This window comes from Eptesicus fuscus, chromosome 21 (genome assembly GCF_027574615.1).
Source record: "Eptesicus fuscus isolate TK198812 chromosome 21, DD_ASM_mEF_20220401, whole genome shotgun sequence".
Classification (NCBI taxonomy): domain Eukaryota; kingdom Metazoa; phylum Chordata; class Mammalia; order Chiroptera; family Vespertilionidae; genus Eptesicus; species Eptesicus fuscus.
The window spans coordinates 43882138-43910034 of record NC_072493.1 but is presented as its reverse complement, the minus strand read 5'-3'; the positions used below and the strand labels follow the sequence as shown (position 1 = coordinate 43910034).

Here is a 27897-nt window from a genome sequence, read left to right as displayed (position 1 = left end):
TGAGCCCAGGGCTGTGGTCATGGAGACAGGATGGAGGGAGGCGGCGGAGGAGCGGTGAGGCAGGGAGCGCTCTGGTCTGTGAGGCTGGGTGGGTGGTGGCACCGCTGGCTGGAATGAAGGACCCGCAGCAGCTCTGACAGGGGCGATGGCGGCACCGGCTTCCCCGGTGGTTCCTGAGGCACTTCCAGGCAGCAGCTGTGGGTCTGGAGACCAGCAGGGCCTGGGCTGGAGGCGGGTTTGGGAATCGTCGATGAGGAGGTGGTGTGGAACCTCAGCCCTCAGTGTGGCTGGGCGGGGACTGGCGCCCCCAGCAGGTCCCCACCCGGCAGTGGGGGCTGCACCTACACACGCAGGAGCAAAGCGATGAGGTGCCTGGCGATTCCCACGGGAAACCCAAAGGGCCACTGACGGGCCAAAGAAATCCACGGGAGCCGGTCCACAAGTGAGGACCCACTTTATGTAGTTTCTAACAGTTTTATTGAGTTCAGAGAGGAAGGGAGAGGGAGAAACACCAGTGATGAGAATCATTGATCGGCTGCCTCCCGCACGCCCCACACTGGGGACCAAGCCCGAACCCCGGGCATGTGCCCTGGCCAGGATTCGAACCATGACCTCCGGGTTCACAGGTCCACTCTCAACCACTGAGCCACACAGGCCGGGCTGAGGACGCACTTTATATCAGAGATGGAAACCTCTCCAACTTATGTCCAGTGGGGGAGGGGGAATAAAGGCAACACGCTTTTGCAAAACTATGGACATACATGATTGTCTACGTGGAGAATGCCTCCAGAACAGTGCACCGGACGGGACGGCCCAGGTGGGGGAGACGGTGCTGGCCGGGTGAGAAGGAGGCTCTTTGCTGTGGACCCTTCTGTACCCTTTGAGGTTCATGCTGTAACCCCAGATTCCCCAGCGAATAAAACGGGGCCATGAGCGAGCTCTCCAGGGACAGGCAAGAAGCGGAAGGTTAGGAAGGACAGAGTCCGGGGAGCCTGAACAGCTCAGACAAGGACTAGAACATACCACACCAGAACTGTGCCCACTTGAGAGCGATCGACAGGCTGAGAGGACAAGGGAGTAGATAAATAAAGATCTCAAACTGGAAGCCACTAAAAAATGACGAGCCCTGCCCGGTGCGGTTCCGCTGGTCGGGCGTCATCCCATGCAGAGAGGTTGCTAGTTCGATTCCCGGTCAGGGCACGTGCCCGGGTTGCAGGCTGGATCCCCAGTGGGGGGCGTGCAGGAGGCAGCTGATCAATGATTCTCTCTCATCATGGATATTTCTATCTCTTCCTCTCTTAAATCAATAAAAATATATTAAAACAAAACTGGTGAACCCTAACCGGTTTGGCTCAGTGGATAGAGCATCAGCCTGTGGACTGAAGGGTCCCGGGTTCGATTCCGGTCAAGGGCATGTACCTTGGTTGTGGGCACATCCCCAGTAGGGGGTGTGCAGGAGGCAGCTGGTCGATGTTTCTCTCTCATCGATGTTTCTTACTCTCTATCCCTCTCCCTTCCTCTCTGTAAAAAACCAATAAAATATATTTAAAAATAAATAAAAATTAAAAAACTGGTGAAATAACCCCAGTGCTGCCGCGTATGTCACAGACACTGGCCTTCTGGTTCCGGGGCTTCGTGTTTCTGTTAATCCTCGCCCAAGGATAGTTTCCCACCGATCTTTAGATAATGGGAGGCAGGAAGGGGAGAGAGAACCATCGATATGAGACACACTGATCAGCCGCCTCCCGCATTCGGCCCGCCCAGGGCCAGGATCCAACCTGCAACCCAGGTACGTGGCCCTTGACTGGGAATCGAACCAGAGACCCTTCGGGGTGCGGGCCAATGCTCTAACCACTGAACACACCAGCCGGGGCCCAGGGTTTTATCTTAGTTACACCTGCATGTCCCTGGTTAGCTGAGCTCAGGGGCCCCTTTTGGGGGAGCACAGGGACCAGGCCCCTCTGGGCACTGGCCAGGAAGACTGCAGGAGCGAAGCCAGTGGCAGGCGCGAGTGGAGTTCGAATCTGTGGTTTCTGTGATGGGGGGACGGGGCGGGGGGGGGGGGGGGGGGGGGGCGGGGGGAGGAGACCAACAGCGCCCCTGCTGGCCTGTGCTCATCCATCTCCAGGAGGAAAACCAAGGGGTAAAGGCGATGGGGGACCACTTTCCGCCCCGCCTCACCTGCTCATAAAAAGGCTTCTCAGCTGCCGGTGACCCCACTTCCAGTCACACGTGCCCAGGAAATAACCCCCACTCCCACTGGGGGGCCGCGGGCTCACTGTGGGGCTGCACAACCACGAGAGGCGGGAAGCGAGCGAGACGGTGAACATTTGGGGACCAGTTTAATCAACTGCCCCCGGTACCGAGGAGCGTCCTGCAGCCGTGACGACGACGAGGCCATCCTCTGGGGTCTGAGTAATTCATAACGTGAACACGGGACTCAGCAATGCCTACACCCGCACACACACGATGCACCAGGAGCCAGTCCCCAGTGCGCGTGGCTGCTGGGAGTGGAATATATTTCTATATGTTCTCTCAGCGGTTTAAACAGATAAGCTTGGGGCGGGGGTAACAGCTGGGGCCCAGCGTCCTCACCCGGAGGCCGCTGGCGGTGGGAGGGGCACCCCGGGCCTGCGCGCACGGAAGCCGTCTGCTCTGTGCGAACTCACACCTCACGGGGGCCTGGCATCCTGGGCAGAAAAGGGGCAGAGCCAGGAAGGAGCGGAGCCAGGCGCCCTCAGGGCACAGGGACGGAGCGTGGCCGACGAGGCAGGGGCCATGGAGCCCAGCGGGTGCTGGGGGACGAGGGGACACGGGTCAGAGGGAAGCCTTTGGGGCTGCAGTGGGGCCACGGGGGCGGGCAGGGGGCAGCAGGGCCAAGAGTCCCACCGCCCCTCCAGACAGGAACACAGGGCCCAGGGGAGCGGCACGTGGGGAGGGGCCAGCGAGTCCTTTTGGGGTGAGCAAGGCCCGGCTCTCTGGGCCGCAGGGAAGCCCCCGGCCCCTCACCGGCCACTGCCCCCTCCGCCACCCCCACCCCCACCGCCCCCCTGGCCCCCGGCATCCGGTGCTCCCGACATCATGAGGAACAGGACGACAGGAATGATGTACATCCACTGTGGGCGGACAGGAGGACGGGCAACAGACAGACAGACAGAGAAAGAGAGAGAGAGAGAGAGAGAGAGAGAGAGAAGGGAGGTGAGTGTGAGCAGCATCCCCCCAGGGCGGGGAAGGTGGGGGCTGGCGTGAGGGGAGGCCGCGTGAGGAGAGGGCCCGGGTCCCCTACATCACTACGGGTCGGGGTCGGGCGGGGAGGGCAGGGGGGTCACAGCGGGCAGAGGCGGGAGGGGCTCGGTCCTCACTCAGGCCTCCTGCGGAGATGGCGTGGGCCCCGGGGCAGCAGGACGCAGGGCTGTGAGCAACACGGCCCCCCCCAGGATGAGGTGCCACTGAGGAGGGAGGGGGCGCGGGTCAGGGCCAGTGGTGGCCGTGGGGTCCTGCAGCCCTCGGGAGGGCGGCCAGGGAGGCCAGCTCTCGGCCTCTCTGGGCCTCAGTTTCCTCACAATCCTCCGTCAGGCCCTGCGGGCACGGCGCCCAGCACTGCAGGGCTCAGCCTCCTCCCGCCCGTGGCCCTGGCTCCGCCCCTGGCGGGCCGCCCCCTGCAGCAGCACCCCCAGGTCCCGGGACCCTGGGCCTGGGGCTTCTCTGGCAGCGCAGGCCTGGCCCCTCCTCAGCTCCAGACCGGCCTCCGGGCCCTTGGCCCAGAGCACTGGGGGTCAGGGCCCTCACCCTGACCCCCACCCAGTGCCCCTGCCCAGAGCCGCCTGCCTCCTGGACCTGGGGGGACCCCACCAGCCCCTCCTTCCAAGCCACCCCGTTCCTCTGCCACCCCATCTCCAGCCTCACAGCCCGGCCCGGCCCAGGCCGCGTCCTCCCCACTGGACTCTCGTCCCAGCTGCTCCTGGGGCAGCCCTTCCCCCTTCCCCACCGCCGCCCTCAGCCCCCCCCACAGGCCTCCGCTCACTGGCGCTGCCTGCACCCCGCTGCCCCACCCGGCGCCCGGCCGCACACCAGCTCTGAGCCGCCCGCACTGAGATGGGCGCCGGGGCTCCAGCCCGCCCAGGGGGCCATGCACCGAGGCCCGGGGGCCGCACAGGGGCCAGGAGGAGAAGCAGGGCGGAGCGGGCCTGTCCGGAAGGGGGCAGGGCAGGCGGAACCGCACTCACATATTTGGCGAAAAAGGACTTCTGCTCCTGCGGGTTCTTGGCCTTCTGGGCCTGCTCCATCTCCAGGCGCTCGATGAAGGCCGCCGTCTCGGGGCTGCGGGGGAGGAGGAGACGGTGAGGGCCGGAGGCAGCCACCCGAACACCAGCAGGCAGGGGGACGGCCAAGCCGGCGGGGCTGGGTACATCCTGCGCCCTCACCCTGGGGCCGCCCTCACCCTGGGGCGGTGACGGGCCCTCACCCTGGGGCGGTGACGGGGCCCTCACCCTGGGGCGGTGACGGGGCCCTCACCCTGGGGCGGTGACGGGGCCCTCACCCTGGGGCCGCCCTCACCCTGGGGCGGTGACGGGGCCCTCACCCTGGGGCGGTGACGGGGCCCTCACCCTGGGGCGGTGACGGGGCCCTCACCCTGGGGCGGTGACGGGGCCCTCACCCGGGGGCGGTGACGGGGCCCTCACCCTGGGGCGGTGACGGGGCCCTCACCCTGGGGCTGCCCTCACCCTGGGGCAGTGACGGGGCCCTCACCCTGGGGCGGTGACGGGGCCTCACCCTGGGGCGGTGACGGGGCCCTCACCCTGGGGCTGCCCTCACCCTGGGGCAGTGACGGGGCCCTCACCCTGGGGCCGCCCTCACCCTGGGGCGGTGACGGGGCCCTCACCCTGGGGCGGTGACGGGGCCCTCACCCGGGGGCGGTGACGGGGCCCTCACCCGGGGGCGGTGACGGGGCCCTCACCCTGGGGCGGTGACGGGGCCCTCACCCTGGGGCGGTGACGGGGCCCTCACCCTGGGGCCGTGACGGGGCCCTCACCCTGGGGCGGTGACGGGGCCCTCACCCTGGGGCCGTGACCGGGCCCTCACCCTGGGGCCGTGACCGGGCCCTCACCCTGGGGCGGTGACGGGGCCCTCACCCTGGGGCGGTGACCGGGCCCTCACCCTGGGGCGGTGACCGGGCCCTCACCCTGGGGCCGTGACGGGGCCCTCACCCTGGGGCGGTGACGGGGCCTCACCCTGGGGCCGTGACGGGGCCCTCACCCTGGGGCGGTGACGGGGCCCTCACCCTGGGGCGGTGACGGGCCCTCACCCTGGGGCGGTGACGGGGCCCTCACCCTGGGGCGGTGACGGGGCCCTCACCCTGGGGCGGTGACGGGGCCCTCACCCTGGGGCGGTGACGGGGCCTCACCCTGGGGCGGTGACGGGGCCCTCACCCTGGGGCGGTGACGGGGCCTCACCCTGGGGCGGTGACGGGGCCTCACCCTGGGGCGGTGACGGGCGGCTGCAGCAGCACAGACGTGTTGAACAGCTCCAGGTCCACGTCCTCCACCTCGTGGCCCCGGCAGCCCCCGGGGTGCGTCACCACCGACAGGCCCACCACGTTGCCAGCCACATCCACGTGCAGCGTCAGCTGATCCGAGAGGTGCGACTCCACCAGGGAGCACTGGGGGGAGGGGAGCAGGGGCTGTTGCCCAGGCCTTGCCAGCACTGGGATGCCCGCCCCAGCCCCTTCCACCACCCCTCCCACCGCCCCCCACACCCACAGCCCCTCCCACCACCACCCCACATACCTACAGCCCCTCCCACCGCCCCTCCCACCGCCCCCCACACCCACAGTCCCTCCCACCGCCCCCCACACCCACAGCCCCTCCCACCGCCCCTCCCACCGCCCCACACACCCACAGCCCCTCCCACAGCCCCCCACAGCCCCTCCCACCGCCCCACACACCCACAGCCCCTCCCACCACCCTTCCCACAGCCCCAGCAGCATCTTTCAAGCTTCCGTGGCCACCTGCCCCTCGGGCACAAGCCCAGGCCCAAGCCACCCTGTGCTGCCCCCTCAGAGAACCCACGGCATGGACGCCGCTGGGAGGCCCTCGAGGACAAGGCCAAGTCCAAGTTCTCCTCGTCCATAAATACTGGGGCACGAATGGTGGCAGCCAGGCCGGGACGGGTGGGAAGAACAAGGATGGAGGCCAGTCCTGCCACTGACTCACCGCAGGGACGAAGGAGGAGACGTAGCCGCCAGCTTCGGGGCCCTCAGGGGCGCCAGGCCGCCTGGGAACCCGGACCCGGTACAGGCCGTTGAGGGCTGCCACATCCTGCAGGGCAGGCAGAGGCGGCGGTGAGAGGGAGGACGCCAGGACCCTACCAAGCCCAGCCCCCCACGGCCCGCAGCCAGGAAGGCCCGTCCACAGTCCCGCCCACTCCGGCCGCCGCGCTGAGGACGCCCGGGCTCTTCCTACCCAGATGGCCCTGCCCGGGGGTGAGCCGGGACCCTGGAGCTCCATCTACCCAAAGGGACAGGGTGGAAGTGCACTGTGGTTGCTTTCACCCGTTTCCCTTAAATATGGCTGTTCCCTCAGCCCCTCCTCTCCCTTGTTCCCTGGAGCCCCACCGGAGCCCCAGGAACCCCTACACCTTCCTCGGGGAGGACCGAGCTGGCCTGGGAGTCCAGCCCTGGAGGAGGCCATGGAGCAGGGCTAGAGGGAACGTTCTCGTTCCATCATGGCTCCTGTGGGGTTCTCTCTCCTCAAAAGCAAACCTCATCCTAACGGACTGGCCGGTTCTGGCTGAATCTGGAAGGGTAGGAGCTGGTTGTGGGAAACTGACGGAGGAGCCCTGGCTGGTTTGGCTCAGTGGATAGAGCCTCAGCCTTCGGACTGAAGGGTCCCGGGTTCGATTCCGGTCAAGGGTACATGCCTGGGTTGTGGGCTTGATCCCCAGTAGAGGGCGTGCAGGAGGCAGCCGATCAATGATTCTCTCTCATCATTGATGTTTCTCTCTCTCTCTTCTCTCCCTTCCTCTCTGAAATCAATAAAAATATATTTTGTAAAAAAACTGACGGAGGAGAGGGTGTGCTGGGCGGAGGGGCAGCACGGGCCAAGGCCCTGAGGCATGCATGCCACACGCTAGGGCACATGTGTCCCCCCTGCTCGCCAGGCCCCGGTCCCCTCCTCACCCGGAGTCGGCCCCGCTCCTCCTCGTTGAGCTGCCGCTGCGACAGGGACAAGGTGCTGTCCTGCTGGTTCCAGAGGATGGAGCCGCGCTTCCGGAAGTGGGCGTTGTCATCTGTGGGAGCCTGGGCTCAGCGAGCACCCCCACAGCACCCTTCAACCCTTCAACCCTTCAACCCTTCAACCCTTCAACCCTTGCAGTGACCAGCTTCCCCAACCTGAGCCCCCGTTTTCCCACCTGCAAGTGAGGGACACCCCACCACATCCTCACAGAGCAGGGCAGACGCCTGAACCCCACAGCTCCTAAGCCCTTCTGCCTTGCCAGATCCTGCAGGGCAGGCAGAGGCGGCAATGACCAGGGACATTGACATAACTGCTCTGAGCCTGTTTGCCCAGCTGCAAGATACCGGGCCCAAGAGTCCACACTCCCCCCACAACCCACCCCCCGCCGGGCCATCACAATCAGCGTGGCTTTCTCAGGAAGATACCAGGTCTAAGAGGCCCAGCTTCAGTGTTTATAACAAGTGCCCCCCAGAGTCTGGGGCCCCAGGCTGGGCTTCCCCTCCACCCCATCCAAGTTTAAAACAAGCCGATGCTGCAAGAGGAAACTGTCACAAAAATGTACTGAGTCTGTTCAGCAGAGCCAGGAAGGAAAGCCGTCTAGAAGGGGGGCAATTGGGGGAGGGACAGTGTGGGCTGAGGGGGCGACGGGCAGCGGGCAGCTAGAGATCAAGGCCTTTGTAAGCTGCAGAGGACAGCACTTGGCACACCAGCTGGGCCCCCGGCCCTGGCGGCCGGTCCTGGATGTCACATGGGGAGCTGCTTCCCAGACTGGATTATTAACCCCTGGGCCTCACTGACATCTGTGCTCTGGGGGCATCTGAATCAAGGCAGTGCAGGCTGGGCCATGGAGTGTGGTGCCCTTCTGGGCCTCAGTTTCCTCTTCTGAAAAATGGGGCCATCCCTAACACCTACTCCCTTGCATGACTGTTGTGAGGATGTTGGGGTTACTACACGCAGAGCATCTCACCACTAGTGCAGGGCACAGGCAATGGGTCAGAGAAGTGCTCTCCGAGGTTATCTCTGCTGCTGCCGTGACCTTTCTGAATTGGATTTGCCTTACAGTTAAAGGCATAGTGTCTATTCTAGTGCCCTCCCCGCCCCCCCCCCAGGGCAATGCAAACACCCTCTCAGGGGCAAGGCTGTCAGTGAAGGGAGGGTGTCTCACACCGCACAGCACCCAAACCAAGGCTCCCGACTTCACCGGCGCTGGGGACGCGTTCAGGCGAGGACACTGCTCGACTCACCGATCTCAAATGAGTGCTCCAGCAGCAGCCCCACGGTGCCACAGGCCTCGTCTCGACCTTCCACCCCGGCCTGCAGACAGAGGACCCCAAGTGAGGACCCACAGAGCCCTCACCCTGACCCCGGACAGACTGGCATCCTGAGAGAGGAGCCTTATTTTCATACTCATAGCCAAACACTGACGCTTGCCCACGACTCCACCGCCCATTTCATGAAAATTCAGGATCTGGACGGTCCCCAGAAAACCAGAGCCTGCAAGCAAGCTAACCTCGTTTCCAAGGCAACTATCCGCGGGTCACTTTCACCTCCAGTATTATTATTATGCCTGAGTTAAAAGGCACCCTGCGCTTCCTTTCTAAGCTAATAATATCCAAGTAGCCTCGTGTTCACCTTAACTGCCCCAAAAAGGAGGGATCCACGCCCTCCTCTTCTCCAAATCTCCAAATTTCTCCCAACTCTGCTGCATCCTCCACTCTCGGATCTGCGCAACCTCCGTTCCAGATTTTAATCCGCTCAAGATCCCGCCCCCCCTCATGCATATTCAGCCACAGCACACCCCCTCCAATCTCGAGAGAGCCCTCCGCCCCGCCTTTTTCATTTTAGCGGCCCGACGTCTGATTCGCTAGTGTTCCATCCGGGCCACACCTCCTCATGCATATTCATGGTGCAGGTTCCCAGCATCAGAACGCGGGAGAGGCGAGGCAGTCTGGACCCGATCTTCACCGCGCCGAGCACACGAGTGCCTAGGTCCCACCCGAGCCCCGCCCCTCACGCTGCCCTCCCGCTTCTTGTGCGGCCTCTGCAGGTGCAGGGCTGCAAGCTCGCCTTCCACGGTGCTTTCACCTCTCTTCCCTCTCGGCCCTGCGTGGCCCCGTTCCCGCCTTAACCGACCTCACGATTTCTGTCGGCCGCGCCAATGAGTACTCACCCCCCGCGCAGCGGCCCCGGACCGGCAACCACTGCCCCGCGCGCGGCTGGGGGCTGCGGCCGCCATCAGCAAGAGCAGGAGCAGCCGAGTGGCCCTGGCGCCGGCCGCCGCCATTTTGACCCCTTCCCACCAACCCACGGGCCAGAGTGAGCCGAGCGCCGCGGAGCACTCTGGGAGGAACGGACCGCGTCCCGCCCGCGTGCGCCTGCGCCGGCTCCTAGCGTCTGCGCACTAGCGCCCGCCCCCTACCGGGGCCTGACGTCAACGGGGCGGGCACCGCCCCTCGGGTGACGGCACAATCACGGGCGTCTCCCGGTCCGCTGCGTTGTGACGTCACACTGTCAGTGGCCACGCCCTCCGTTTTCTCCCCCGGCTCCTCCCTCCGATGAAGCAGAGACTAGAGCGTAGGCCGGCCCTGGATGGAACAGGTGTAGTGGGACCAGGTGGGATGGATGGCAGGTGAGAGGCGGAGCCGTGCCTCAGGGGCTGGGCCAGGTGAGGGATGAGGCCGGTTATTGGAGACCGATAGCCCGGTAACCCCTACGCTCAGCGCCGGGCCCAGCCTCCTGGAATAGACACCTCCCCCGCCCCCGCCCCTGAACTTGACCCCCTAGACACACCCTCGTTTCAGCCTGTCCCACGGGCCGGCCTGGACGGCTCCAACGCCTCCTTCAGAGCGGGGAGTTCGACCAGCTGCGAGACTTCACCATCTTTGAAAGCAATTTCGTGCAGGTGTGAAGCCCCAGGACCGCCTGAGCCCCACCTCCTGACTTGGGGAACCCCGGCTCTCCCCACTTCTGACAACTCCCCCATTCCTGACCGACCCCTTTCCCCATACCTCCAGACCTTTAGCTTCTCTATGAAACCTGGCCTCTGATTTCCTTGCTTCAGTTTCCCTGACTTAACACCTATATGACTCTTGACCTTTGACCTCAGGACATCCGACTCCCGTCTTGGTGTTTCATTCACTAGGTTCATGAACCTTAATCCTTCTTGACCTCTGATCCCTTCCCAATTCTGCGCGCGCGCGCGCACACACACACACACACACACACACACAGCACCATCTATCCAGCTTCTAACCCTTGTGCCCCGCCCCAGGTGACCCGGTTAGGAGAAGTTGCCAACAAGGTAACCATGGGGGTGGCAGCCTCCAGTCCAGCCCTGGAGCTCCCAGACCTGCTGCTGCTGGCGGGCCCTGCCAAGGAGAACGGACACCTGCAGCTCTTCGGGTGACTGCCCCAGCCCAGCCCCGACCTCCTTCCCCAGCTCAGGGCATCCGGCTCCCTGCAGCTCCTCCTCTCGCCCAGATGACCGAGGAGCTACCGCCACCCAGAAGAACCAGGACAGGGCCGTCCACAGGGGCCAGAAACCAGGGATAGTTAGCCACGAGGGGGAACAGTCCTCAGCCACAGCCTGGCCAGGGTCAAGAGAATGACCTGCAGCGCCCACTGCATGCCAAGCACCCCTGGGCCACTCGTCTCATCTCTGACGTCATACTCGTACAGGGTGGGGCCCTTTAGCCCCATCCTCCAAAGAGATAAACAGGGGCCCAGAGCAGGGAGCCGCCTGCCCAGGGCCTCACAGTGGGTCAGGGCTGGATCGGAACCTCAGGCTCCTCATGATGGCCGACCTCACAAAGCTGAAGCTCCTGTGTCCCACTACGCACTGCCCCTCCAGGTCTCTGGTTTTTCATGGAAAACGTAATGCAGATTCACCCCAAAGTACAAAACACACAGCACAAAATATACATTTCTCCCATCCTAGGCTCCTGCATCCAACTCCAGCCGCAAATACCAAAACATGCCCATGGGTATAGTGTATTTAGAGAAGCATTCTGCCAGTGGCTTTGACTTTTTTTTTTTAATGTTTTATTTATTTTAGAGAGAGCGGAAGGGAGAGGGAGAGATAGAAACATCAATGATGAGAGAAACATCAATCCACTCCCTCCAGAGCACCCCCTACTGGGGATCAAGCCCAAAACCTAAGCATGTGCCCTGACCCAGAATTAAACCGTGACCTGGTTCATGGGCCGATGCTCAACCACTGAGCCACGCCGGCCGGGCGGCTCTGACTTTTTTGTAATTCACTTGGTGGCAGAATCTGATTCTGACCTGAACGAAAGGCGTCTTACAGCCTTTATTTACCCCTGTCTCTGCGTTTAAAGCATTCCACAGAGCAGTATCCAGGCGTCTTATGGTGGTCTGGCATTTTCCACAACATTCCTTTTCTTTTCGGTGCTAATTGCATCCCACCAATTGATCGCCCTGCTCACTGAGCTGTGACCTGCAGTGGGAAGGATGCTGAGGGTGGCACTGAGGGAGGGCTTTGACCCCCATAATCTCCTTTAGCACCCTCCCCTCCTCCCCACCCCCGAATAAGCATACCATCCACGTAAAAGCATTGAGCTTGCTCTGCAAACTCAGCCTCAACACTCACCCTGGCGCCTCCCTGCTGACCAGCTTACAGCCGGAGTTACTCTGGACCACTCCGATGGACATCTAGTGTGTGTGTGTCGGCCCTTTAACAGTTGCAGGCACATGCTATAGGCTACTTTCCCTCCGCTCGCTCCCTCAGCAGGATGTCTGTATCCACTTCCTACCAACGTGAGTACAGCCACCAGGGCCTCTTGTGGACACACACGACTGAACAGACTCTGGCCCCTTGGGCACCACTCTTTTTTTTGTTTTGTTTTTTTAATATATTTTCCTGATTTTTTTATTTTTTTACAGAGAGGAAGGGAGAGGGATAGTTAGATACATCGATGAGAGAGAAACATCGATCAGCTGCCCCCTGTACACTCCCCACTGGGCATGTGCCCGCAACCAAGATACACCCCCCTAACCGGAATCGAACCCGGGACCCCCGGAGTCTGCAGGCCGATGCTCTATCCACTGAGCCAAATTGGTCAGGGCACCACTCTTTTTTATGTGATTTTTTTTTTTGGGGGGGGGCACCACTCTTGCTGTTCTTGGGAACATCCTTATAATAGGGACCATCCTTGAACAAAGGGCCGCCCTCGGGTGACCGAAGTTCAAATCCTGGCTTCCCCTCTTCACTAGCTTTGGCCAAGTTCCCTACCTGTCGGTGCCTCGGTTTCCTCGTCTGACACATGGGGATGAGGGGAGAGCCCCCATCCAGGGCCGCTGGGGGATACACTGAGTAAAAGTGCTTAGAACAGCAGTGCCTGGCACAGCATAAGCTCTGTCAATGCCAGCGGCTATTCTTCCATTTTGAGAATATAATCATTGATAGTCCCCCCCATCCCCGAGGTTGTGTCTGGTGTCTTGGGGTTACAGCCAGTGTGGCAGGCAGGGGACATCCATGTGCCCAGGTATGAGGGTGTAAGACCAATTCCTAGAGGTAGGCTTGCTGGGCCAGAGCGGGCCTATGTGGCTCCCTAATTGCTGTGGTTAAGAACATGGACGACTGGGTCCAGATCCCGCTGAGTGACCTAGGCCAGCTTACCCACCCTCTCTGGGTTGTTTTCTCCTCTGCCTTGGACCTTGAATCAGGCTGGAGGCAGACAATCCATTTCTTCAGATACTCAAGTCTCCACGGCACTCCGTGTCCATCAGGGTGCTAGAGAAGCAGCAGTGACAAAATCAGCCCCAAATCTCTGCCCTCCGGCTCACCTTCTACTGGGCAGGCAGACGGAATAGATGGCAAGTTTGTCCAATGGGAGACGTATGGGGGCCCAGAGAGGGGGCCATGCGGAGGTCTGCAAGCGTGGACGTGGTTGCAAATAGGCCAAGGATTGTAAACAGACTTCCCTGAGAGAGATGTGGGGGCCAAGCCGCGGGGGTGGCTGGAGGAAGACTTCAGGCAGAGGGCACCGCCTGTGCAAAGGTCCTGAGGTCGGACCAAGCCTGGCCGGTTAATGGAACAGCGCGGAGGCCAGTGTGGCTGGAGCGGAGTGAGCCAGGGAGGTAGGCGGGAGGTGTGGGCGGAGAGGGGACAAAAGGGGCTGACGGTGCAGGGTGTCCTGGCCAAGGTGAGGACTGCTTTTACTCTGAGCCACCACGGGAGGGACCCGAGCCAACTCAGGTGTTGACCGGCGCCCTCTGGCGGCCGCGTGGGGGACAGACTGGGGCTGGCGGCCCCGGTGGAGGCGCGGGGGGGATGGAAGTGGTGGGATTGTGGATAATTTTAGCAGCAGGACTGCGTGAGGGTGCGAGAGGGAAAGTCGGGAGCAACTCCAGGTTCCTGACCGAGCACGTGGAAGTAGCTAAAACCGGGAGGACGGAGAGGAGCGGGCTTGGGGTGGGGATAAGGTCAGAAACTGGGTGGCTGGACATTTCCTGTGTCAGCTGTGGATCCAACATCCAAATGGAACTGGATTTCAAGGAGGCGGGTGTGTATTCAACTCCGGGGTTTAGGAGAGAGGACTAGCCAGCGGGAGGCACACACGTGCTCTGTGGACGCCGGCAGGGGTGGGTAAGATTCAAGCGGCCGAGAACGTGAGGAGGACTCTGGGGAGAGACGGGGGCGGCCAGGGGGGGGGGCAGCCCCGACGCTGAGGGCGCGGGCTGCGGGGCCGGGGAAGGCGGGACCTGAGGCGCCCCTTCCGCCCCCCAGGATGATCCCCTTGCAGTTCGTCCAGCTCTTCGTCCACGACGAAAGCCGCAGGCAGCTCAAGGTCAAGTTTCAAACCGGCCGCACCTTCTACCTGCAGCTGCGGAGTCCGCCCAGGACCGGCGACTGCGAGTTCGGCCAGTGGGTGCGGCTGCTCTACTGCCTGCGCTTCCGCTCGGCCCGGAGTAACCGGGAGGAGGATGGGGACGAGGAGGAGGATGGAGAGGAAGATGAAGAGGAGGAGGAGTATCTGACTGAGGGGGAGGAGGGAGGGATGGGGCTTCCAGGAGGGCGGTGGGTGGCGGGTGGGTGGAAATGGGTTAGACCCCTGGGTCTGAGGGAGGAGGGGCTGGGGGCCTGGACTCCTGGGTTTGAGGGAGGAGGGCCTGGGGGCCTGGACTCCTGGGTCTGAGGGAGGAGGGGCTGGGGGCTGGACCCCTGGGTCAGAGGGAGGAGGGGCTGGGGGCTGGACCCCTGGGTCTGAGGGAGGAGGGGCTGGGGGCTGGACTCCTGGATCTGAGGGAGGAGGGGCTGAGGGCTGGATCCCTGGGTCTGAGGGAGGAGGGGCTGGGGGCCTGGACCCCTGGGTCTGAGGGAGGAGGGGCTGGGGGCCTGGGCTCCTGGGTCTGAGGGAGGAGGGGCTGGGGGCTGGGACTCCTGGGTCTGAGGGAGGAGGGGCTGGGGGCTGGGACTCAGTGGGTCTGAGGGAGGAGGGGCTGGGGGCCTGGACCCCTGGGTCTGAGGGAGGAGGGGCTGGGGGCTGGGACTCAGTGGGTCTGAGGGAGGAGGGCTGGGGGACGGGATGCCTGAGTTGACCGTGGCAGTGACAGGGCTGGACTCCGAGTCCTGACAGGGTGTGAAGTCTGTGATGAAGGACAGCAGGGCCTCAGCAGGGCGGGTCTCATGGCTGAGGGGGGCCAGCTAAGGTGGCTGCTGTTCCCTAACTGGGCATCTCCCCTCCCAGCCTCTCTGCATAGGGGCATCTGGCGAGGGACTGCCTGGTCCTGAAGGGTGGGGCCAGCCCGGCCCGATGCCCAGGTCCCCGGGGGCCTGAGGAGGGGAGCGGCGCCTCTCCCTGAAGGTGGGGCCCCTGGAACCTGCGGGGCCCCTTCCTCTGAAGATACCTGCTCCCCCCCTTCCCAGTAAGTACAGGGTCCCCTCCCGCCCCAACTGCAGCCACATCTGCAGCCACGGCCTCTGAGACAGACTCTGTCCGCAGCTGCGAGCCCTGGGACCGGGCTGAGCCCTCAGGCCTCCTAACTCCGGGACTCCCATTCCTCCAGCACCCTTGACGCCCCCAAAGGACCAGAGATCTAACCTCCCTACGTCGGGCGGACAGATGGATTATAAAGTGAATCAAGAACCAACAACCAGGCCATGAGCAGTTTGGCCATCGTCCCCAATTCCACGTGGGTGGCCACCCGGCCGAAGCAGCCTTCCCAGCATGCTCAGCGTGGTCTCCCCCGCATGTCTTCGCACCACGTCCGGCTCCCTGGGGGCCACCCCTGAGACCTGGCACCCCGTCCCACCACGGCCGCCTCACCAGGGAGCCTTCCCAGCCTGGCCTTGGGCTCCTCCCCGCAGCAGCCGGCCTGCCCGGTCCCCGCTCTCGGGCGCCAGTCTAAGAGGGGGGGTCTTGGGTTCGCCCCTGACGCTCCGTGGTTGCCATAGCAACGTGGTTGCCCGACTAAATGGCTATTCCTGGACGGCGGCCTCCCAGTGGTCTGTTTCATGCAGGGGTTGCCTTAAGGCGGGGGCCGCTGCGACCTGGCTGTCCCCCCACTCCCCCCCCCAGGGGCCCAGCCCCTGCCCAGGAGGAAGGCGGGGCTGCGGGGCTACGGAGTCAAGAAGGACAGACACGCGTGTCTCCAGACAAGATTGTTATCTTCTCAGTGGCGGCTCCTGAAAAGAGCCGCTGTCGGGGAGGTCCGCGCAGGCTCAGCAGCCGCGATCCGGCGGTGGGGACTTCACTGCGGCACTGGGGGGACAGGAGGAGGGGGTGGCTGCGGGGGCGCAGGGACCCGGCTTCCCCAAGGCAAGCGCCCCGCCAGGCCCCTCCGCCTGCTGGACTCGCTTGGCCAGCAGGGGGCGCCGTCTCCCCTTCACCACCCGGCTCCCCTCCCTCCTCTCTGCCGGGTGCCACCCCACGGCCAGCGTGCCTGTGAGGGCTGCAGCTTTGAACCCCAAACTGGGAGCATCTGAGCAGAGATTTCTGAGCAGCGGCTGGCAACAGGCTGACCCCGGAACCCTGGAGTGGGGCTATTTCGGAGCTGATTGAACAGCTGATAAAGGGGACGGCGGCCTGGAGGCGTGACTGAGGGGAAGGCTCGGAGGTCTCTGAGCCCTGTGTAGGGTCCCTTCTGTCTGCTCTCTGGGGCCAGGGGAGGTCCCAGTCGGGGAGGGACTTCTCCGGCAGCCGCCTGGGAGGGACCTGGATAGCAGCCTCCCCACAGAGCCCGGCGTGGGGAGATGAGGAAGCGTGTTCTGGGTGGACGGAATGGCACGTGCAAAGGCCCGGGGCCAGGAGGAAGCACGGCCAGTCTGTCCTACTGCCCACAGCTCGGTGTGGCCTGAACAGCGTGGAGGAAAACGGGGGTACATGAGGCCAGAGAGGGGCGGCGGGGGTGTGTGTGTGTGTCAGATGCAGGACCATGACACCAGGCTGAGGGGCGCCTGGGCTGCTGGGGAGCCCCTGGAGGGCAGGTCACCCCTGGACAGAGTGTCCTCTGGGGCCCTGTGTGGGGTGGGCTGGAGAGACACACAGAGGCAGGGAGGAAGGAAGAAGAGCATTCAGAAGGAAGAAGAGCCCTAGCCGGTTTGGCCCAGTGGGTAGAGCGTTGGCCTGTGAACTGAAAGGTCCCGGGTTTGATTCTGGTCAAGGGCACATGCCCGGGTTGTGGGCTCATCCCCAGTGGGGGACTTGCAGGAGGCAGCCGATCTATGATTCACTCTCATCACTGATGTTTCTCTCTCTCTCTCTCTCTTCCTTCCTCTCTGAAATCAATAAAAATATATTTTAAAAAAAAAAAAGAAGGAAGAGGGCCAGCAGCTGAAGCTGAGGCTGTGGGCTGAGGGGGGGAAGGGGGGACGGCGGGCAGAGTGGGGTTGGGGGACAGTCTGGGGCAGGCTGTGCAGGAGGGAGGCGTGCCCCTGGGCTCCCACAGCCCGGGGCCTCTGCCGTAACCCATGTTTGTTTCGAGGCCGTGTCCACACGCCTCCCACTGGAGGCCGCAGCGGTCACTTGCTAAGCTCTCCTCACTCGCTTCTTTCTTGTCCTTCAGCTCCCCTGGGACACTGGGACACCACCCAGCCTGGGTCAGGCGCTCCCACCCCGCCCTCCCGCCCCGGCGGCCTCCCGCCGGTCTGACTCCAGTCTGACTCCCGTAGCTTTGCAAAGGGCACGAGCATGGGCAGCGGGCGGAGGGGCGGCCGCTCACCTCGGACCTCCAGCTTGCACTCGGCCAGCGCCTCCCCCAGCTCGTTGACCGCGAGGCAGGTGTAGGTCCCCCCGTCGAAGGGGGAGGGGCGGCGGATGTTCAGCGTCAGGATCCCCTGGTAGTTGGTCATCAGGTACTTGGGGTCTTCTCTGATTTCCATCTTGTTCTTCATCCAGACCACCTTCGGCTGCGGCGGGGGAGGGGAGGCGGGCAGCTCAGAGAGGGTGCCTGGCCCGTGGAGAACGGGCCCTGGGTGGGAGGTCCGAGTCCTCATGTTGGCTGTGCCGCCTCCTAATTATGGCCGCATGACCTTGGCCTGGTCGTGTTCCTGACCACTCAGTCAGAGGAGCTCACTCCTGTGGGTCTCGAGGGCCCAGCAGGATTTATTTATTTTTAATTTTTTATTATTTTTATATTTTTATAGATTTCAGGCAGGCTCCCACCCCAGGACCTTGGTGCTGGCCGCTTTCTCTTCCCTCCAGTCAGCACCTGCCCCACTCGGGCCTCAGCTCACACGTCACCCCCAACCTCTGGGCGGGGCCTGAGGCGTGTTTCACACTCGTGGCTGCCTGTGCTTCTCCGGCATCCTTACCACCCTTTATAATTTACTAGAGGCCCGATGCACTAAGATTCATGCAAGAATGGGCCTTCCTTCCCCTGGCTGCCGGCATTGCCTTGGCTCTGGCCAGAGCCGCCTTTCCGCCTTCCCACACTGCCCAGAGGCCCAGAGCGGCTGGGGTGGTGCGGAATGCCTGCGTCCTTGTCATGGTGATGATGCAAGCGTCCTGCCCACCCCCAGCTGCTCCCCGCCTGTGTATGCAAATTAACCCACCATCTTTGTTGGTTTGATTTGATACTCGCTCCTGATTGGCTGGTGGGTGTTATGAAGGTACAGTCAATTAGCATGTTACTTTTTTATTAGTGTAGATAGTCATTTGTGTGGCGTTGAGTTAACCCTTTGCACTCACTTGCTTTTTTCTCAATTCCTTTATTCTAATGCTAACGGTGTGGAGTCACACTCGACATCCGAGTGCAAAAGGTTAATGCTGTGTCCCCCAGCATATGGGACTTCTCCAATCCACCAGCACATAGAAAGCCTTCAAAAATATGTGATAAGACAGGGTGGATGAATGACTGAGTGAATGAATGATGTAAGTAAGCAAATGCAGTGAATGAATGAACTGAGGAAATGAATAGAACGGGAGGTAAATAACTAAGTGGCGTGAATGAATGAGTGGAGTCTGTGAATGAGCAGGTAGATGGAGATGGAGGAGGTGAACTCATGAACCCACGGTGTGCCGACAGGGGCAAAGCTAAAAATGTGAAAGTCAGCCCTGGCCGGTGTTGCTCAATGGTTAGTGTCGGCCCAAGAATCAGAGGGTCACAGGTTCGATTCCCAGTCAAGGGCACGTCCCTGGGCTGCAGGTTCAATCCCCAGCCTTGGTCACACTGTGAGAGGCAACCAATCGATGTGTCTCTCTCACATCAATGTTTCTCTCTCTCTCTCTCTCCTCTCTCCTCCTCCCCCATTTCACTCTCTCTCTAAACAAAATAATAAATTTTTAAAATGCCCGGCTGGCATGACTCAGTGGTTGAGTATCGACCTATGAACCAGGAGGTCACGGTTCGATTCCCAGTCAGGGCACGTGCCCCGGTTGCAGGCTCGATCCCCAGTGTGGGGCGTGCAGGAGGCAGCGGTCAATGATTCTCTCTCATCATTGATATTTCTATTTCTCTCTCCTTCTCCCTTCCTCTCTGAAATCAATAAAATATATATTTTAAAAAATAAAATGAAATAAAATAAAAATGTAAAAAATATCCTCTGGTGAGGATTAACAAAAAAAAAACAAAACCAAAACCACTTGGAAGTCAGACCAGAACTCAGCAAAACTTTGGTTGCAAAGGGCCAGGCAGTCGCTATTTTAGGACAGTGGGCCCTGAGCTCTCTGCGGCCACGGACAATGCACAAGCGAGTGTGCAGGGCCATGTCCCAATAAAACTTTATTTAGAGAAACTGGTGGCAGGTGGGTTTGAGCAGCCGGTTGAAAGGGAGCAAAGTCCATGAACTGAGAAGAGACAAGCCCGAGAGGCAGAGGGGCTGTGATGGGAGGGGGCGGGGCTTCATCTTGCTGAAGATTCCCCTCCAGGGTCACACACACACACACACACACACACACACACACGTGCACACACACACGCACGCACGCACCTTGGGGTGGCCTCTGACGGCGCAGTTGAGAGCAGCGGTGTACCCAGCCACCACCACGCGGTCCAGCAGCGGCGTCAGGAACTTGGGGGCCATCCGGAAGTCATGCTCCTTGTACTCGGGCGGTTTCCAGGTGATGCCTGCGGGCGGGCGGGCGGGCAGAGGAACCTGTGAGGCGACTGAGCCCCGCGGTTCCCGGCCGCCTCTCCGCGGTCACCACTGGGGGTCCAGGGGTGGGGGTGCAGCCGAGAGGGGGGACTGGACCCTGCGGAGGGGATGGCCTTACCCGTCTTGAGGATCCGGGCCGGGTCCTTAGAGACGCCGGGGGTCTCGCTGAGCCCACAGATGTTCTCACTGAAAACTCGGAAAAAGTACTCGTTGCCCACGATGAGGTCGGACACGGTGCAGTGGGTTTGGCGGTTGTGTTCATAGACGTTGAACCACTCCTGGCGGGGGACAGGGAGGGGCGGAAAAGTCAGGGACACAGACCCGGGAAGGGAAGGGCCGGGGTGAGGACAGCACCCCCACGTGTGGGCGGAGCCAGCAAGCCCGCCCTTGGCAGCGGCCTGAAGACGGAACCACCCAAACGCCCATCCGCGGATGAATGAATGGGCCCATCCGCGGATGAATGAATGGGCCCATCCGCGGATGAATGGAGGCGCACAAGCCACGGACTATGCCTCGGCCAGGAAAAGGCAGGAAACACTGAAACCTGGAGAACACCAGGCTGGGGGACAGCAGCCAGGCACTAAAGGCCACATATGGTGCGATTCTGTTCCTCGGCAACGCCCAGAAGAGGCACATCCTTAGACGCAGGGAGCGGAGTGGGGGTCGCCAGGGGATGGGGGGAGGGAAGGGGGGTGACAGCTTAGTGGATACGGGGTTTCCTTTCAGGTGTGAAATGCCTAGGGTCTAGCCTGGCTGGCATGGCTCCGTGGTTGGGCATCGACCTATGAACCAGGAGGTCACAGTTCGATTCCCGGTCAGGGCACACGCCCTGGTTGCAGGCTCCATCCCCGGTGTGGGGCATGCAGGAGGCAGCTGATCAAGGATTCTCTCTCATCATGGATGTTTCCCTCTCCCTCTCCTTTCCTCTCTGAAATTAATAAAAATAAAATTTTTAAAAACATGTCCTGGTGCCCTAGCCAGTTTGGCTCAGTGGACAGAGCGTTGGCCTGCGGACTAAAGGGTCCCAGGTTCGATTCCTGTCAAGGGCATGTACCTTGGTTGCGGGCACATCCCCAGTGGGGGGTGTGCAGGAGGCAGCTGATGGATGTTTCTCTATCGTCGATGTTCTAACTCTCTCTCCCTCTCCCTTCCTCTCTGTAAAAAATCAATAAAATATATTTAAAAAAAAAAAAAAAAAAAACATGTCCTGGGACTAGATAGAGGTGGCGGTTGCACACCAATGGGAATGTTCTAAAAGCTACTTCAAAATCAATGCTTAACGTTGTTATGTGAATTTTACCTCCATTTAAAGAAAGATGCCCTGGCCGGTGTTGCTCAGTGGTTAGGGGTCAGCCCTCCCACCAAAGGGCCGTGGGTTTGATTCCCAGTCAAGGGCACGTACCTGGGTTGCAGGTTTAATCCCTGGCCCTGGTCGGGATGCGTGTGGGAGGCAACAGACTGATGTGTCTCTCACATGATGTTTCTCTTTCTCTCTCTCTCTCTCATACCCTCTCTCCTTCCCTATCACTCTCTCTAAAAATCAATGGGGGCCCTAGCCAGTTTGGCTCAGAGGACAGAGCATCAGCCTGCGGACTCAGGGGTCCCGGGTTCGATTCCAGTCAAGGGCACATGCCCGGGATGTGGGCTCCGTCCCCAGTAGGGGGTGTGCGAGAGGCAGCTGATCAATAATTCCCTCTCATCATTGATGTTTCTCTCTCTCTTTCTCGCTCTTCCTCTCTGAAATCAATAAAAATATATTTAAAAATATAAATAAAAATAAAAATCAATGGGGAAAAATATCCTCGGGTGAGGATTAACAAAAAAAAATTAAAAAGAAAGAAAACCCATCGTGCACCAAACCTCAGCCCCAGCCCGTTCTCCCAACCTCTTGGGGCCTCGGTTTCCCCAGCTGGAAAAGAGGGGGGCTGCAGCGCCTGCTCTGACCCCCGGCGGTTTGCCCGCTCCCCCCGCCCGGGCCTCCGCCTCTCACCATGGTCTTCTTGTCGGCTTTCTGGATGAAGTACCCCGTGACCTCACTGTTCCCGTCGTCTTTGGGGGGCTGCCACTCCACCAGCGCGTTGGTGCCCCACACCTCCTTCACCGTCACGTTCACCGGGGGCCCTGCCTTCTCTGGAAGGAGGGGGTTGCTACAGGCCAGCCCGGGGCCCCTCAATGTCCACCCTCGCCTCCTCTCCTGTCCTGACCTCTCAGGCCTGCCCCCCACTCCCACGTCCTCACCTCCCACCCTGGCTCCCCCCCCACCTCCTCTGTCCCCTCCTGGCCCGGGTCCCCCCGCCCCGCCCCACCCTGGCCACGCACCCACGACCCGGATGCGGACGGTGGCCGTGTCCTTCATGTTCTCGATCTGCACGGTCAGCTCGTACTCCCCCGAGTCGGAGCGGGCCGCCTGGCGCACGAAGAACACGGTGTCGGTGTCGCTGGTGCGCACGTTCACGCGGGAGGCGTCCACGGGCGCCCCGCCCTTCGTCCACACCACCTGGGGCCGCGGCTTTCCCTGGGTGGGCAGCAGGGGGCAGAGGTCGGCCGGGGCTCTCCTGTGGGAACTGGCCCCTGACCCCTGACCCTGAGCCCCGACCCTGAGCCCAGCCACGCACCTGGAAGGGGATGAGGAGGTTGATGGGCTCCCCTACTTTGCGGATGAAAGTCTGGCGCAGGTGGCGGGGGAGGCGGATCTTGGGTTGCTCTGCGGACACAAACCCAAGGAAGGTCAGCGCTGGGCTTGGGGGCCCTCGAGAGAGGGACGAGGAGACCGGGGCGAGGAGACTGTAGGGGGGACCCTAGCGATGGCCTGGGAAGGGCTGGCCAGAAGACACCAGCTTGGTCTGCAGGAGAGCAGGGCCAGGGGTCAGGGGTCAGGGGCACTCACCCACGATCTCCCTGATGGTGACTGGCTGAGCCAGACTGGCCGGCTCGCTGCGCCCCGCGATGTTGACCCCCACGACCCGGAAAATGATTCTGGCTCCTGTGGGGAGATCCTTGACGGTGAAGCCACAGCGCTCGACGGGCTCCGTGTTGGCGGGGATCCACTCCTCGGCTGGAGAGAGGACGGGGCCGGGGATCTGCCTTCCGACCTCCCGGCCGCTGGCCCCGCAGCCCCTCGCCCCTCCCCGCCCTGAACTGGCAGCAGCTGACAGTGACTAAGCACTTATGACCAGGCTCGAAAGATGGGACTAGACACCCACGGGGACCCGGGAGCCGCCGCCCCGCCAGCCTGGCAGGCACTCACAGTCCTCCAGGCAGTACTCCACCAGGTACCCGTCGATGCCGCCCGCCCCGATCCTGTCTGGGGGCCTCCACTTGAGGGTGGTGGTGGTGTCTGTCACGTCCTCCACTGTCAGGTGCCGGGGTTCACTGGTGGGCGCTGTAAGGATCCAGGGAAAGGGGAGGTGGGGGTAAATGAGGGGTCAGGGGTCAGCAGGGAGGGTCAGGGGTCAGAGTTGGAGTCCCTGGTCAGAGAGTGGGCCAGAAGTCAATGAGCAAGGACACGTCATCAACGTGGCTCAGTGGATGCACATCGACCTATGAACCAGGAGGTCACGGTTCGATTCCCGGTCAAGGGCACATGCCCGGGTTGCGGGCTCGATCCCCAGTGGGGGGCGTGCAGGAGGCAGCCGATCAATGATTCTCTCTCATCATTGATGTCTCTCTCTCTCTCTCCCCTCTTCCTCTTCCTTCCTCTCTGAAATCAATTGAAAATAAACAAAAACAAGATTATCAAGGAAAAGTGAGGTCTCCAAGAACAGAGACAGGGGTTAGTCTGCTAGGTCAGAGGTCAATGAGGTACTCAGGCAGCAGCACAGAGTCTAGGGCCATGGAGGCCAGGAACAGGCCAGGAGGGTGGGCGGGGCTCAGAGTCAATGCGCTGAGTTGTTGGATGAGAGGGGGCAGAAGCCAGCAGACTCTGTGGGGTCAGAGGTCAATGACAGCCAGGGCAGGGGTCAGAGGCAGGCAGGGGCTCAGCGAGGGGGAGGGGGGACCTCACCAATAGGCATGAAGGGCTTGGAGTTGACGCTGGGCTGGGACACCCCGATGGCGTTGACGGCGAAGACCCGCATCTCGTACAGGACGCCCTCGATCATCTTGGTGGCCTCGTAGGTCGTGTCCGTGAAGACCTCGAAGTTCAGCTTCATCCAGCGCTGGGAGCCCTTCTTCTTCCGCTCCAGGAGGTACCCTGCCCCCCACAAGCAGAGAGTCGTGGGGGTCACGGAGAGGCCATGGAGGGGGTCGCGGGCCAGCTGGGGCAGGGAGGGTCACCTGAGACCATGACTAGCAGTCAGAGTTCACCAGTCCTAGGGTTATGGATCAAGCAGGGTCACGGGTCATAAGTCAGGGGGTCAGGGGTCACAGAAAATCCCAGGCTATTGCTCTGAGGGAGGATTCCGAGGTCGGTAGGTCGGAGAGTTAGGCAGAGACCAAAGGGGTTGTGAGATGTCAAACATGGAAACCAGCTCTAGTCAGTTTGGCTCGATGGATAGTGTCGGCCTGCGGACTGAAGAGTCCCGGGTTCGACTCCAGTCAAGGGCACATGCCCCGGTTGCAGGCTCGATCCCCAGGGGGCAGCCGATCAGTGACTCTCTCATCATTGATGTTTCAATCTCTCTCTCCCTCTCCCTTCCTCTCTGAAATCAATAAAAATATATATTTTTTATAAAGATGGAAACCAGGTGTCAGAGGGGGGTCATTGAGGATGCTAGGACTCTGGGAGGTCAAAGAGAAGCCAGGGGGACCCGGAGGTCGGAGGTCATGGGAACTGGAATGCAGGCACTCACCGGTGACTGGTTGTCCCCCATCATACTTGGGTGGCTCCCAGACAACGATGGCCCAATCCTCTCCAACGGAGGTGACACGCACAGCCTCCGGGGGGTCGGGGACATCTGTGGGGGGAGAGAGGAGAGCCAGGGGGCTCCTCACGGCCTCAGGGAGCCACCCCCAAGCTCAGCCCCTTCGGCTCCCTCTGCTCACCCACAACCCGCACGAAGATGGAGGCCACGTCCTCGCCGGAGGGGTTGGTGACCTTGATGGTGTAGCGGCCCTCGTCCGCCCGCTCCGCACTCTCAATCACGAAGCTGCTGCACTCCACGCGCTGCTCGATGCGCATCCTGCCCTCCTTGGCCGTGAACACCTGGAACAGCGCCAAGGCCGTGGGCCGCCTCTCCCGACCAGACCTGCCTCTGCCCCTCTCCTGCTCCAGTCTCCAGTAGCTTCCTGTCAGCCCTTCCTCCCTCAGACCCCAGCCCCTCCTCCCTCAGACCCCAGCCCCTCCTCCCTCAGACCCCAGTCCCTCCTCCCTCAGACCCCAGTCCCTCCTCCCTCAGACCCCAGCCCCTCCTCCCTCAGACCCAGGAGTCAGGGCCCCAGCTACCAAGGCCTTGGGCCAGCACAAAGGACCCATTGGACCTGCACTGGCCTCACTCATCACTCCCTACTGCCCTCCTCGCCCTCCATTCAAAACACCAGACTGGCTCATGCCAAGACTCTGCAGGCAATGTCCCGACCCACAGATCTCTGTGCTCTACTGCTCTCATCCTTCGGGACCTGCCCAGAAGCTGCCTCTTCCAGGAAGCACTCTTGGATGCCCTCGAGGGAAAGTGACGGCCCATCCCCTGAATTCTCATCGCATCGGGCACCTCCCTGTCTCTCAGCCCCCTCACCCTGGACTCTGACTATCCGGGCGCGTGTCTGCCTCTCTCCCAGAGCAAGGCTTCAGGCAGGCATGGGGCGTCTGATTCGTGGCTATCACCTATCACCAGGGTGCCTGCACGGAGAGCCTGGCAGAAAGGAGAGCTCAGGGGGCGTTTGCCGACGGGAGGGATGAGTGAAGACAGAGTCTCTCCCTTTTACAGAAGAGGAAACTGAGGCCCAGAGCAGACACCTTGGGCTGTCCCAGGGCCTGGAGCATACAAGGTCAAAATATTTGTTGAGTGGAAGGATGGATGGATGGATGGATGGATGGAAGGATGGATGGATGGATGGATGGATGGATGGATGGATGGATGGATGGATGGATGGGGGGATGAGTGGATGGATGGGTGGATGGGTGGATGAGTGGATGGATGAGTGGATGGATGAGTGGATGGATGAGTGGATGGAAGGATGGATGGATGGATGGATGGATGGATGGATGGATGGATGGATGAGTGGATGGATGGATGGATGGATGAGTGGATGGATGGATGGATGGATGGATGGACGGATGGATGAGTGGATGGATGGATGGATGGATGGATGGATGGATGGATGGATGGATGGGCAGATGGATGGATGGGCAGATGGATGGATGGGTGGACAGGATAACTGGGTTGGCTAATGGACAAATTGATTAAGTACTGGATGAGTGGATGGATGGGTGAATTAATCGATTAACTGATGAGTGGGAGACGGGTGGATGGAGAATGATGAATGGAGAGATGGATGGACAGAGCACCCACCATGTGCTGGGACAGTCCCCTGTGATGGACAAACTGAATCTCCAATCTTCAAAAGCACCCTCTGAAGAAGGAATCACAATCCTCGTTTTACAATGCAACGGGAGCTCAGAGAGGGAAAGCCGCTCGCCTAAAGTCGCCCAGCAGAGCCGAGCAGGACAGGTCCTCAGTGTGCGGGGGACGCCCCACATACCTCATCCCCCTTCAGCCAGGTGGCGACAGGAGGGGGCTCCCCCGTGATGGCCACGTCCAGCCTCAGCTTGTTTCCAGCCACAACCACGATGGAGTTATCCGAGGTCTTCCCCGAGCAGTCCAGGTGGATCTTCGGTGGCTCTGGGGGCAGAGACGGGATTCCGGGGACCTTGGGAGTCGGCAGCTGGTCCGTCCCAAAGCCCTGCAGAGGGTCTCCGGAGTTTCCCCAGCCATAGAGACCCAGGGGTCCAGGCTCTGGCCCCTCCTCCCTCACACCCAGGAGCCCAGGCCCCGCCCCCTCCTCCCTCACACCCAGACCACCAGCCCCTCCTCCCTCACACCCAGACCACCAGCCCCTCCTCCCTCAGACCCAGGAGTCCAGCCCCCAGCCCCTCCTCCCTCAGACCCAGGAGTCCAGGCCCCCAGCCCCTCCTCCCTCAGACCCAGGAGTCCAGGCCCCCAGCCCCTCCTCCCTCAGACCCAGGAGTCCAGGTCCCAGCCCCTCCTCCCTCAGACCCAGGAGTCCAGGCCCCCAGCCCCTCCTCCCTCAGACACAGGAGTCCAGGCCCCCAGCCCCTCCTCCCTCAGACCCAGGAGTCCAGGCCCCCAGCCCCTCCTCCCTCGGACACAGGAGTCCAGGCCCCCAGCCCCTCCTCCCTCAGACCCAGGAGTCCAGCCCCTCCTCCCTCAGACCCAGGGGTCCAGGCCCCCAGCCCCTCCTCCCTCAGACCCAGGAGTCCAGGCCCCCAGCCCCTCCTCCCTCAGACCCAGGGGTCCAGGCCCCCAGCCCCTCCTCCCTTAGACCCAGGGGTCCAGGCCCCCAGCCCCTCCTCCCTCAGACCCAGGAGTCCAGGCCCCCAGCCCCTCCTCCCTCAGACCCAGGAGTCCTGGCCCCCAGCCCCTCCTCCCTCAGACCCAGGAGTCCAGGCCCCCAGCCCCTCCTCCCTCAGACCCAGGGGTCCAGGCCCCCAGCCCCTCCTCCCTCAGACCCAGGAGTCCAGGCCCCCGGCCCCTCCTCCCTCAGACCCAGGAGTCCAGGCCCCCGGCTCCTCCTCCCTCAGACCCAGGTGTCCAGGCCCCCAGCCCCTCCTCCCTCAGACCCAGGCGTCCTGGCCCCCAGCCCCTCCTCCCTCAGACCCAGGAGTCCAGGCCCCCAGCCCCTCCTCCCTCAGACCCAGGGGTCCAGGCCCCCAGCCCCTCCTCCCTCAGACCCAGGGGTCCAGGCCCCCGGCCCCTCCTCCCTCAGAGCCAGGGGTCCAGGCCCCCGGCCCCTCCTCCCTCAGACCCAGGAGTCCAGGCCCCCGGCCCCTCCTCCCTCAGACCCAGGGGTCCAGGCCCCCGGCCCCTCCTCCCTCAGACCCAGGAGTCCAGGCCCCCGGCCCCTCCTCCCTCAGACCCAGGAGTCCAGGCCCCCGGCCCCTCCTCCCTCAGACCCAGGAGTCCAGGCCCCCCGGCCCCTCCTCCCTCA

General features: G+C 62.1%; 3 protein-coding genes across 9 annotated transcripts in view; 1 reads left to right on the top strand and 2 right to left on the bottom strand.

Annotated features, from left to right (window-relative positions):
• Positions 1-2709: 2709 nt before the first annotated feature.
• EMC10 (ER membrane protein complex subunit 10) lies at positions 2710-9582 on the bottom strand. 2 transcript variants are annotated; one of them, XM_054710700.1, is made up of 8 exons: positions 9406-9582; positions 8480-8549; positions 7178-7287; positions 6213-6317; positions 5478-5659; positions 4227-4320; positions 3363-3449; positions 3045-3116 (listed from the first exon to the last, which is right to left on the bottom strand). In XM_054710700.1, the coding sequence occupies exons 1-7, from the start codon at positions 9517-9519 to the stop codon at positions 3363-3365; spliced, it is 762 nt and encodes a 253-aa protein (XP_054566675.1). In that variant the 5' UTR covers positions 9520-9582; the 3' UTR covers positions 3045-3116. The 2 variants fall into 2 exon arrangements, with proteins under 2 accessions (XP_054566674.1, XP_054566675.1); XM_054710699.1 differs by lacking the exon at positions 3363-3449 and having other exon boundaries at positions 2710-3116; positions 9406-9579.
• A 129-nt stretch (positions 9583-9711) lies between these two features.
• On the top strand, positions 9712-15686 carry GARIN5A (golgi associated RAB2 interactor 5A). Of its 6 annotated transcripts, none has more exons than XR_008554948.1 (6): positions 9712-9864; positions 10020-10137; positions 10507-10637; positions 13984-14125; positions 14945-15122; positions 15200-15686. XR_008554948.1 is itself a non-coding variant. In XM_054710648.1 (5 exons), the coding sequence occupies exons 1-5, from the start codon at positions 9791-9793 to the stop codon at positions 15295-15297; spliced, it is 552 nt and encodes a 183-aa protein (XP_054566623.1). In that variant the 5' UTR covers positions 9712-9790; the 3' UTR covers positions 15298-15686. The 6 variants fall into 6 exon arrangements, 3 of the variants coding, with proteins under 3 accessions (XP_054566623.1, XP_054566622.1, XP_054566624.1); XR_008554947.1 differs by having other exon boundaries at positions 13984-14226; positions 15264-15686; XR_008554946.1 differs by having other exon boundaries at positions 13984-14226.
• Positions 15687-15845: 159 nt separating this feature from the next.
• MYBPC2 (myosin binding protein C2) overlaps positions 15846-27897 on the bottom strand; it is a 28499-nt gene continuing 16447 nt past the window's right edge. Inside the window, exons 16-28 of the mRNA XM_054710905.1 lie at positions 26431-26570; positions 24775-24934; positions 24582-24686; positions 23795-23983; positions 23039-23173; positions 22679-22846; positions 22407-22495; positions 22111-22306; positions 21782-21921; positions 19910-20069; positions 19627-19763; positions 17418-17604; positions 15846-15958 (exon numbers count right to left, since the gene is read on the bottom strand). Coding sequence (XP_054566880.1) covers positions 15948-15958; positions 17418-17604; positions 19627-19763; positions 19910-20069; positions 21782-21921; positions 22111-22306; positions 22407-22495; positions 22679-22846; positions 23039-23173; positions 23795-23983; positions 24582-24686; positions 24775-24934; positions 26431-26570 — 1817 coding nt within the window. The 3' untranslated portion in view covers positions 15846-15947. The remainder of the gene's footprint in view (positions 15959-17417; positions 17605-19626; positions 19764-19909; positions 20070-21781; positions 21922-22110; positions 22307-22406; positions 22496-22678; positions 22847-23038; positions 23174-23794; positions 23984-24581; positions 24687-24774; positions 24935-26430; positions 26571-27897) is intronic.

Excerpts from the sequence above, each read along its gene's own strand:
- GARIN5A (XM_054710647.1), top strand. The coding sequence starts at position 9,791 with ATGAAGCAGAGACTAGAGCGTAGGCCGGCCCTGGATGGAACAGGTGTA. Across the intron at positions 10,638-13,983 it reads GGACACCTGCAGCTCTTCGG|GATGATCCCCTTGCAGTTCG; the intron begins GTGACTGCCCCA and ends TCCGCCCCCCAG. Across the intron at positions 14,227-15,263 it reads GAAGATGAAGAGGAGGAGGA|CACCCTTGACGCCCCCAAAG; the intron begins GTATCTGACTGA and ends CCATTCCTCCAG.
- EMC10 (XM_054710699.1), bottom strand. The coding sequence starts at position 9,519 with ATGGCGGCGGCCGGCGCCAGGGCCACTCGGCTGCTCCTGCTCTTGCTG. Across the intron at positions 8,550-9,405 it reads CCGGGGCCGCTGCGCGGGGG|GCCGGGGTGGAAGGTCGAGA; the intron begins GTGAGTACTCAT and ends CTCTGTCTGCAG. Across the intron at positions 5,660-6,212 it reads TCTCCTCCTTCGTCCCTGCG|TGCTCCCTGGTGGAGTCGCA; the intron begins GTGAGTCAGTGG and ends CCCTCCCCCCAG.